The 11,481-nt window shown below is 33.6% G+C and overlaps 1 protein-coding gene and 1 long non-coding RNA gene across 2 annotated transcripts; both read right to left on the minus strand.

The window, feature by feature from the left end:
- Positions 1-1,182: 1,182 nt before the first annotated feature.
- Positions 1,183-4,596, minus strand: LOC126893210 (uncharacterized). Its single transcript, XM_050663174.1, has 2 exons — positions 4,368-4,596; positions 1,183-3,682 (listed from the first exon to the last, which is right to left on the minus strand). The coding sequence occupies exon 2, from the start codon at positions 3,661-3,663 to the stop codon at positions 1,270-1,272; it is 2,394 nt and encodes a 797-aa protein (XP_050519131.1). The 5' UTR covers positions 3,664-3,682; positions 4,368-4,596; the 3' UTR covers positions 1,183-1,269.
- A 6,123-nt stretch (positions 4,597-10,719) lies between these two features.
- Positions 10,720-11,267, minus strand: LOC114346263 (uncharacterized). The gene is made up of 3 exons (XR_003654995.2): positions 11,172-11,267; positions 10,950-11,077; positions 10,720-10,853 (listed from the first exon to the last, which is right to left on the minus strand). It is a non-coding gene; the product is annotated as an uncharacterized LOC114346263 (long non-coding RNA).
- Positions 11,268-11,481: the final 214 nt, after the last annotated feature.

The following is an 11,481-nucleotide window of genomic DNA, read 5'->3' on the forward strand; positions in this document are numbered from 1 at the left end:
GACGCACTTCTTTTGAATCTTTTGTTCATTTACACATTTTATCAACTTCGTTTTAATTTAACAATCAAATAATTCCATTTTCTTTTCTATGCATAATGTTATATTTCCTATATTTTTGACTATAACTAACACATTTTCACATTCAGTCAATTATTTATATTTTTCACTTAACAATCTTATATCAGTTACCTCAATTCTCTCCAATTTTTTTAAATAGTTAATTTCATACAGAATCAATATCTTACTAGACTTATACAACCAACATTACAGTTAACAAATTTATATTTCTATACACACTAAACAACTGTTGTATCACTTCAACGTTTTAACTTTCACCCACAAGGCTATTTTAGGCCAAAAATTATTAACTTTTATTAACCAATAATTCTATCTTACATTTTGTTTTCATTACCATATTATGACAATAAGTTCGATCAAATTTAATTTTATAGTCAGGTTTATAGTAATGGTTGTAATATTTTTATAAAAATAGTAAATTTAAATTCTAATATTAAAAATTAAAATTTCAACACAGTCTTAAACTTAAATTTCCGTAACCACATTGGATCTTGACCTTGGTTAATACCTTAAAAATTCCCTTTCCTGGATGTCAATGTTACTGACATTTGAAGTATTTCAACTTCCTTCTAAATCATTGACAGACTAAACGTAGTTCAATGTAGACCTAATAATAAAAAAAATCTCTTAATTAATGGAGTAGAGCATCATGTACCTAGTACTAATCCGTTGGCATCCAATGTAAGCCAAATTGTAGATCAGATTTCACCATGTAGTTAGAACATTCATCTTGACCAGTGTTTGGCATCGAAGAGCACCGAATTCCGACCGGTTATAAGTGGTATATATAAAATTGTTTGAAAGATCAATTCCGAATCATTGAAATTTAAAGTAATTCTGTCTATAAGCTATTATGCATTATTAATTCTTACTAGAGCCAAATTTATAATAATAACAGTAGTCATTTCAACAAAATTGCTTATTTAAGAAACCAAATGCAAAAATTTCGCAAATAGCCGTTTTCCGTCCACATTAATGATTTTTTCCCAATTCCGTCCACAAGAGTACCGTTATCCGTCCTATTTATTTAGTTATGACAAAAAAAACCCATTATGAATAATTTTTAAATAAATTTGCAAAAAAATGGCCAAAAAACAAAACAAATAATTTAAAAATAAGTTTTATTTAAGTACAAAGTTTTGAAACGAACTTAATGACTGCAAATGAATTAAATAATAAAAAAAAAAGACTTCATTTTTTTAGGTTTTCAATTTCTGGAACTTCATAGGCGCCGCGTTTATTTATGAGTGAAGGTCTCGCAATCTTACAAACTACATCATCAAAGTCATAATTTAAAATGTCATCTCTATCTGGCCATTTCCAGTACTTTCCATTCATAGTCATACTTTTAACTCTCAAAGTATCATTGCTTCGTTCCAGAACTACACCAGGGAAATATTCACTGTCGTACTGAACCAACACAAAATCGTCCTTTGAATATATTTCTATATTCTTTTTATTTATGTTTTCCGTATTATTATTACCAGTATCTATGCCTGGTGTGTGTTTTGGAGGACACTTTTTCTTTTTTGCTTGTTGAATCTCTGTTTTTGCTTTCCTCTTTCGGATTCGTTCACATTTCTCATTTTCTTTTTCCTCTTTTTCTTTTTTGAGTCTTCGTTGATGTTCCATAAATTCATCACTTATAGCTACTGTAGGATAAATCTTTGGTTTTTTCCTTTCCTTGGTGTCTTCTGTGCTATTATTTTTTTTCTTTGCAGAACTTTCCGGCCAAAATAGTGCTTTTTTGAAAGGTGTTGGATATTTACTATTATTCTCTGATGTTGTTGTAATTTGCTTAAGTGGGGTTTTTTCTTGATTTTGTACTTGTCTTTTTTGATCAGAATAAACTATACCTATTGAATCATCTTTTAATGGGCTATTACAAGGAGTTGTGTTTACTATTTTGTTCTTAGGTGGTGTTTTTTCTTGGGGTGAACTTACTGCTAAATAATAGTCTATATTCTCACAATCATTGTTCTTGGATGCTGATGGACCAGGTTTTGGCGAACTAGAATTGCTATTCTGTGAAGGAATTAAGACCAATGCTCCATCTGCTTTGACTGTAGCTTCAATTGTATCATTATTGCAAAACCAAAAGTTTTCATCGAAGTGTATGTCAACAATGGTCTCGTTAGCAGCATTAATTGGCAAATTGTTTTCCAAAGTTTTATCATGATCGACATTTTGTGGATGAAGACTCTTCCAGAAATCATACAATGCTACATATTTTTCTTCTAGTTGGGCCGCTGATTCAGCAATCCTAAAACGGTTAACAACCTCTGGCTTTAAACGTATCTCTACCTCTCGAAGTAGTTTAGAATCATAAACATTAACAGTTGTAGTGGATGTTGATTCAGTTATTTTATCATCAGAATCTTTTTGTTCTATTGGTTTTATTAATTTTGAATAATCAATGCGATTTTCGTTAAACGGAGAGAGTCCACATGATTCAAATGCACTTTTTATTATCGATGTACAGACTGTAGCCTTCAAAGTTTTGTCTAAGAGTTTTGCAAACTCAGCCCGTTGAAGTTTTCTTCCGTTATTCTCCATACGCCAAGATCGAACATCTTTTCGCCAGTTATTTTTAATGGGATAAAAAACACCAACATCTAACGGCTGTAATCGGTGAGTTGCGTTGGGGTAAAATGCTGTTAAAATAATACCTTTTTCTTTGCAGAATTCAGTAATAGGCAGATTGATGTGGGAAGAGTGTCCATCCAGAAACAATATCACTGGGAGTGGAACACTGTTCTTTTCCAACCAGGGAAAAAATACATTTGTAACGTATTCATAAAATGTCTCACTTGTCATCCAACCAGATTCAGAGTGCCCAACTCCCCACTGGTTTGGCATGTTCGTTATTATTGCAGCTGACACATACCGTTTGTAGGGATACAAAACTAATGGCGGAGGTACAGAACCATCAGCTCCAACAGTTAGCAAAACTGTAAGACATTCTTTTTCGTCATTAGCTATGCGACTGTATACCTTTTTTGCACCTTTTCTAACCAACACTTGTTTTTCTTGAGGGGATAAATAGAAACCACTTTCATCACAATTGAATATTCTCTTGGGGTTTTCAAGAATGTGTAAAAAATTCATTTTTGTCATATAATCCCGAACTTGGGTAAACCAATTTCTTATATTTTGTTCCGTAACTGCGGCTCTACAAGAAGATAGTGATTGTGGAACACGTTTTGAAATTTCTGGATGACGAGCGAGAAAACCATTGTACCATTTTTTACCAGGTATGTAATTTTTAAATGGGGTTTTTCGTTTCAAATTTTGAATTAGTTTTGAAACAGAATCAACAAGTTGAGATCTTGTTACCGGGAATCCCACGTTACCCATTTCGATTATCCATTTTATAATCAAGTCTTCTTCGGAACTGGACAAAACTGTTGGCCCTCCAATATTGCCCGGAGTTTTGTACTTTTCTTTCATAGTATCTAACAAAGTACTTTTAGGCACATTGTATATTTTGGAGGCTTGTCGAATACTTAAACGTTTCAAATTAATATCTTCTATAGCTTTTTGGATATTCTCTCGGGGATACTTCATCCGCTTTTTGTATACCATAGTTGCAGATAATAAAAAACTGAAAAAAAAATATTTTATTAGTTTTTATTTTATGGGGTCGGTAACAGGAGTTTGAGGTAGCTCTGTCCGTCCACCATGGACGGATATAGGACAGAAGGTTCCTGTGTCCGTCCAATTCCTTTAAATGAGTTTTACTAATTAGATAGTCATTTTTATCATACTTGATAATACAAACTGAGAGGAAGAACTACCATAAACATTTTTTACAAATAAAAACTAAACCAAACTTACACATTAAATCTAGAATAGGTAATAAATGCATCATTCTTGGGTTAAATTTTAAATTGAATTTTCGAATTCACTTAATAGTTGACACTAATTTTCTTAAAATGAGTTGTACCTATAATAGGTCGTATTTAGGTTTTTAAACGGAGCAAAATATATATTATGGTTAAAATATGTCGGATTATATTATTTAACTAAGACTTATATTTACAAAGCGTTTGAAACTGAAGGAGTTAATCCCTAATACCGTCCGCTAGGACGGTATCAAGAACCCCTTGATATTCTGCATTACCCTATTCCGTCCACTTTAATTTCGGTAATAAAATCTATTGTTCGAAAAAAATTACAAAAATATATGTATATTTACAATAAATAAATATGAAAGATTCTAATAAATAAGTAAAAACATAACTGTTAAACGTAGTATCTATAAAATATGGAAAATAAGTATTCCTTACCTTTATGTTTTTTTGGAATCAGTATAGCTTAAAACAAGACATGCACTTGCAATGAACTGAATCGCACTGACAACAGTAAACGTAAAATGTCTGCGTGCTAAAAGTAGAATGAGTGGGGATATAACCTATCAAAAATTCTACTCGGCCGTCTGATTGCGACGAAACTCTGAGGTATAGAGCGCAATTTCTTTGTCGGACGGAATTGGGAGACCGGACGGTATACGGTGCTTTTACGTTGTGGCTATTTAGCAAGGACAGAGAGTAAGTAATCGTAACCACACTTTTCAATTTTTAACATTCAAAATTTCACCCTTTTCAATTTTACTAATTTCACCCTTTTTACTTTTAGGTTCACTGATGATGGACTGATAAGTCCGAAAAAGTTTTGAACGTAATCCGTTTGGATTTTTAAAAATTTTTTAGAATTTTTATTAAATATACCAACTACACTAGGGAGTTTTATTTCATGTTAATTTTATTTGAAGAATTCTTATCATTGTTGATGACTTGTTAGTTATGGTTTGGAATTTGTAGAAGGTATAATTAATCTCTAATAGAGGAGTCGTTGTCAACGAACAACCGGCACTGAATAACCCTTCTAGTGGAAGGTAGGCTTTGAATATTGTGAATATAAATTATTAATTAGGAATAGTTTTGTTTTAGGGTTGTCCTTTTCCCTGTACTTGTAGTCGTAGATGTATTTTTTTATTCTTGTTACCAGTATTCTTATTTTGGCTTGCTGTATGATTTGATGAGCATGTGCTAGTAAAATTTTGAGATGTATTTTCTGAATGATTTACTTATCGAAGCTGTTGTACCACGTAGAACTTGGGAACTTAAGAAGAGTTTAGTAGATCACAGATAAGTAGACATTTAGTTTGAGAAAGGAGTATCCAGTATGTTAATGTTTCTTTTATTTAAAGTACACTGAAATACATTATACCTTGTGCGCTCCTAGATATGCATATGTTGGGGTATTTCTTTTGCTACTGAACAAATTTTATAAATACATTTATACATAATAGTAACCAAGTCAGAACTGATAATATTTTATTTAATTTTCAAGGAATATCTTAGATTCTGATAAATATACAGTAAATATGGTTTCGGGAAATAAATATTGGTGATATTATTTTTTTACATTTTCTTAATTTGATTTAATTATAAATATTATTAGCGTGTTTGAATTCATTTTTTTTTGTTTTTAGTTCTCAAATCACTGTTTCATTTTATTTTGCCTTTGGGTTTTTTTTTATATATTTGTAATATATTTAGTTTGTAATAAAGGTCCAAATAAGTAGTTATGCTTGTTATTTCTCCTTCATTTGGTAGATTAGTATGAGGAAGAATAACTTAGCATTTGGCCCTAGAATTTACCTGGCGCCCTTGAATTATATCAAAGAAATCTTTTAAAATTAATCCACTCCCGTCTCCACTGAGTGAGCCGGTGCCAAATGCCTTCTGCCAACTGACAAGCAGGACCATTTGAAATTGATACCTTACCATCAATTTTATGAGGTAACAATTTTTGTCGCCCACCGCGGGGCCCTATTAAGAAAAATTTATTTTTAACTATTGATAGTAACAACAAATCAGTGATTTGAGAATATTGATGTAGACGGTCATATTTAGACTTTTTTTTATAGGTAACGTTATTTATTTCGATTTTTTTTTTACTGGAATTTGAGGTGTATCTAAATAGTTTTGCACATTTTGTTTCTTTTGGGGTTAGGTATTTCTTGTAATATTAAAAATGTCTCGAAAAATGCACATAAACCGACTTGACAAGGAAGAATTGTCTTACGAAGTGGCTATCAGAGGTATTGCTGTGGGAACAGTCGATGAGATGCGACAAAGACTGGCCAGAGCCATTCAGTTGGAAAAAGAAGGTGACAGTTTGAAATATCCAAAGTATCCTTTTAGTTTTGCTGAGGATTTGGAGTATGTAGAGAAGAAATTAAAAGAAATTGAATCGATGATTAGTGACTTGACAGAAAGTAAACTTACTACAGAAGCAGTTAAGATTCAGACTAAACTTAGTCACGTATTGGGACGCATTGAGAATATGGACAGTGAAGTAGCAGAAGAGATGATGAAGAAATCAGAATTAGTGGCTGTTGTTTTGAGTTCAATGGATACATTTGCTGTTAAACGTGATGCTCTGAAGAGTAAACCTGCGCAACCTCCTGCTCTTTCGTTGGTTCAAGCTCAAATGAGTCAGGTAAATACTTCCTTTCAGCAAGGCATAACAAATGTTCTTGTGTCTTCCCCCGTTGAAAATTTAGCTCAACCAGGACCAAGCCATTCTACTGCTCGTCGAAATTTATCTAGTAATATGAAAAGTATACCTCCGTATAAACGGAATCTACAGAAGTTTACTGGTGGTATTAGAGGAATGTCTATTAATGCTTTTTTTGAACAAGTCGTAGAACTGAGACAAGCTAGAAATGTAACTGAACAGGATATGCTGGACTCTGGAATTGATTTATTTTCTGGTAAAGCTTATAAATTTTATAAGTATTGTAGAAAAAGAGTTACGAGTTGGAGTGAGTTGGTAAGCGAGGTTAGAGCAGAATATTTATCTTCAAGTCATACAGATGATTTATTCGAAGAGATTAGGAAGAGGACTCAACATTCTTCTGAATCCATTGGAATATACCTAGCTATTATGTTAAGTTATTTTGGCCGACTTGGATGTGTTGTCTCTGAAGAAGTTAAGCTGTCAATTATTCTGAGAAATTTACACCCTTTTTATCAAGAGAGATTGCGAGAACCGTTGCCTACGTCTGTGGCTGAACTTAGATCTGTTTGTCGCTAGGAGAGACCTAATCAATAGTTATGTTGAACCTACGTCTTCACGGAGAGGAAATTTGATAGAACGGGACTTAGCTTATGTGGACGTCAACTCAATTAGTTCGACTGATCAAGAACAATCACGATTTTCATCTTCTACTTCATCTTTAGCTGAGAATAGAAAGGATTCTCCTAGAACTAAAGAAATAGTATGCTTCAAGTGCAATCAACCCGGTCATAAAGCGATTGGTTGTGTAACTGTGACAAAGAAGAAATGCTTTAAATGTAATAAAGAAGGTTTTACGGTGAGGACATGTCCGAATTATTGTAACCGTAACCAGGGAAACGAACAGAGGCTTCATTAGTGGGTCGAACTATAGGCGCTCAGAATTTCGACTCGGCCGATAAGTTTAAACCTGTATTAGATTTTATTTTGGAACATGCCCGTGATGATGAAAGACCTTATGTAAAAGTAGACATTTTTGGTAAAACTATCATGGGACTTTTGGATTCTGGAGCTAATACCACTATGATTGGTAGTAAAGGTTGGGAACTGTTTAGAAAATTTAATCTTTCTTTAGATACAAGTCAGAAAGTAATGTGTAGAGTAGCTAATCAACATAGTTATCAGAGCGTAGGAGAAGTAAGAATACCCATTACACTGAAGCATAAGACAAAACTGGTAAGAGTACTAATTGTACCAGACTTTCCTCACGTACTTATCTTGGGTACAGATTTTTGAAAATTAATGGAAATTGTCCCAGACCTTAGAAGTAACGACTGGAAGTTCTCAGAGGAGCCATATATGATTGACACAGTTGATCACATTAGAGGACAAACTGTTTTGACATCACAACAGGAAGCAAAACTCAATGCCGTCGTTATGAGAACTTTTTCTTTAATGGCAAATTGACTTGGATGTACAGATCTCTGTGAACATGTAATTATTACTAACTCTCCACCAATTAAGCAACGTTATTACCCTGTCTCCCCTATTATTCAGAAACATATCGATCAGGAACTGCAACTTATGTTAGAACAGGATGTCATAGAGAAATCCAATAGCCCTTAGTCGTCGCCTATACTGCTTGTAAAGAAGAAAGATGGAGGATATAGATTTTGTGTGGATTATCGTAAGTTGAACGCTGTTACTAAAAGAGATAGTTATCCCTTACCATATGTTTCTAGTACATTGGATAAATTAAGAAATGCTCAATATCTTTCGTCACTAGATATTAAATCAGCCTATTGGCAAATTAGTGTGGCACCTCAGTCTAGACCTTATACAGCTTTTTCTGTTCCTGGACGTGGACTTTATCAATTTAAAAGAATGCCGTTTGGATTACACAACGCCCCTGCTACTTGGCAAAGATTAATTGATACAATCTTGGGACCTGAACTTGAACCTAATGTTTTTGTGTATCTTGATGATGTTGTGATCATAAGCGAAACATTCGAACAACATTTGGCTATTTTAGAGGAAGTTTTTCGTCGGCTACGGGAGGCTAACTTAACGGTTAGCAGAGAAAAATATCAATTTTGCAAGCCAGAAATGAAGTACTTAGGTTACATTGTTGATAGAAACGGATTGCATGTAGATTCTGATAAAGTTAGTGCCATGTTACAACTTCCAATACCTAAGAATGTCACTGAAGTAAGAAGAGTCGTCGGTACATTCTCGTGGTACCGCAATTTTATACCAGATTTTGCTTAGTTAAAAAGTCGAAGAAATTCTACTGGTCTGAAGATTGTCAGAAATCATTCGATAAAATTAAAGAACATTTAGTAACTGCTCCCGTGTGAAGTTGTCCAGATTATAATTTGCCTTTTGTTATTCAGACAGATGCATCAGGATATTGAATTGGTGCGGTCTTGTCACAACCCTCGGATAATGGAGATCTAGTAATTTGCTATTTATCGAGATCCCTTAGTAAGCAGGAACGTAATTTTACTACCACTGAGAGGGAATGTTTAGCTGTTCTCTGGGCAATAGAAAAACTTCGACCTTACATCGAGGCAGTACCATTTAGCGTTATTACTGATCATTATTCTCTCGTACGGTTATAGAACTTGAAGGATCCCATAGGTAGATTGGCAAGATGGGCACTGAAACTTCAGCAATAAGATTTTAATATCATTTATAGAAAGGGGAAAGAACAAGTGGTACCTGATACTTTGTCAAGAGCCGTTCCTTGTATTGATTCTATACATAAGAATTTGGACAATAATCATGAGATAAAGGATACTTGGTATCGGAAGATGTTAAATAAAGTGGAAAAGGAATCATTGAAATTTTCTCAATGGAGAATTTGTGACTCTAGATTGTATAAGTATGTTAGACCTAGACATCCAGATTTGTCTAGTGAGTCCGAAAATTGGAAAGAAGTTGTTCCAAAAGAACTTAGGAAAGAAATAATCTCGAAATGTCATGATCCAGCGATGTCAGGGCATACTGGAGTTTTTAAGACTTACTCTCGCTTGGCGAAAAAATACGTCTGGCCAAAGATGCGTTGTGATGTTACGAGATATGTAAGAGGTTGAGAAACGTGTGGTAGACACAAACCAGATAGAAGAGGGCCTAATGGACTTATGACCCCTCAACCACAAGCTTCATATCCTTGGGAAGTTGTAAGTACGGATTTTATTGGACCACTACCACCCTCTAGTAATGGTTATAAATAAATTTTAGTGGTGACAGATAATTTTAGTAAATGCTCATATGTGATAATGGACCTCAGTATCGTTCCAGTAAATTTAAGAAATTAATGATAGACTATGGAGTACGACTTAGATTTAATGCCTATTACCACCCCAATGTAATCCTTCAGAACGATATAATCAAACCCTTAAAACTATGATATCGTTATATGTCTCCGAAACCCACAGAAAGTGGGACGAAAATTTACAGAAGGTATCGTGTGCTTGTAGAACTGCTGTACATGAAGCCACTAAGCATAGCCCTTATTTTGTTAACTTTGGACGAAATATGGTATTAAACGGTAAGGATTACGATACTATGAAACAGTTGGATGGAAATGGTTATCAGAGTTATGAGACAAGGACTCAAGGATTTAGGCAAATGTACGAAGATGTCAAGAAGAGGTTACTTAAGGCTTCCGAGAAGAGTGCCAGACGGTATAATTTACGGAGAAGGGCAGAAGAATTTTTTGCCTAATCAACTGGTATATAGGAAAAATTTTGTTATTTCTGATGCTGCTAAATACATTTCTCATAAGTTAGCTCCAAAATATTTGGGACCATTTCTTATAAGTAAGAGACTTTCACCTTGGACCTATGAGCTCAAAGATCAATTTGGTAATTTCAAAGGTGTATGGAACGCTAAGGACCTTAAGCCTGCTTCTGAATTTTAAAATTTACCGGCGTAAATTTTCTTCAACTGAGGGGGGAACGTTACGTTTTGATTTTGCACTTAGAGATTAGACTATGTTGTTTTATGCAGTTTTGTTAATTTTCATTCACTTGGCCGAATATATACAATTCATTTGTAGGTCTGTTGTACTCACTTTTGGTTATTTAAAATAGTTAGTAGACTTTAAAGGCCACTGAAAGATTTTATTGTTCACAAATAATTTCATTACAATAAATACATCATATTGTTGTCAAGAGTTACTTCATTTGAAGCTATGTTTAGTCCGGAACCCATTGTAAGCGATAGTTTCTTCTGAATAATACCTAAAATTGAAATAGAACCGTTTAGTAAAGCGATTGTTTATTTGAATATCTTTAATCAAAGTTTATAATAAATTCCAATTAAGTTGCAATACTCACTCTGTATGCTGAGATGTTGGCAAATGTTGGATTATTTTGCGATAATTTATAGTAATATATAGTTTTTCCGTTGCATTGTTTTCTAACAATTATAATCTCATTGGGGCACCGAAATCAACAGTTGGAACCTAGAATAAAACAAACAAATATAAATATTGTAATTTGTCGTTTGTCGAATGGATATTTAAAGCAATTCGGTAACCGTAATTTTAACTAACTTACCTGCTATTTTGGAATAGTTTATTACTTCTAGGCTGCAAGACTGTTAACAGTAGCATTTTTTATTGTACGGTAAATAGTAGGGTTAGAACAGCTGATTGAGTATCGACGAGTGACATATAAGTATGTATTGATGGTTATCGACTTTACCAAATGAATTGTTAAAGTTTTACGATAATAGACCGAAAAAGTGTGACGTTTCACCCCCACTGCTATGATTCTATTCCATTATAATTATGACCCTTATTGCCATATGGCATAAGACCATCACAAATTGTTTTTTTCAAAATTCTGACTTATTCTGAAGTATTTA

Source organism: Diabrotica virgifera, chromosome 10 (assembly GCF_917563875.1).
Source record: "Diabrotica virgifera virgifera chromosome 10, PGI_DIABVI_V3a".
Lineage (NCBI taxonomy): Eukaryota > Metazoa > Arthropoda > Insecta > Coleoptera > Chrysomelidae > Diabrotica > Diabrotica virgifera.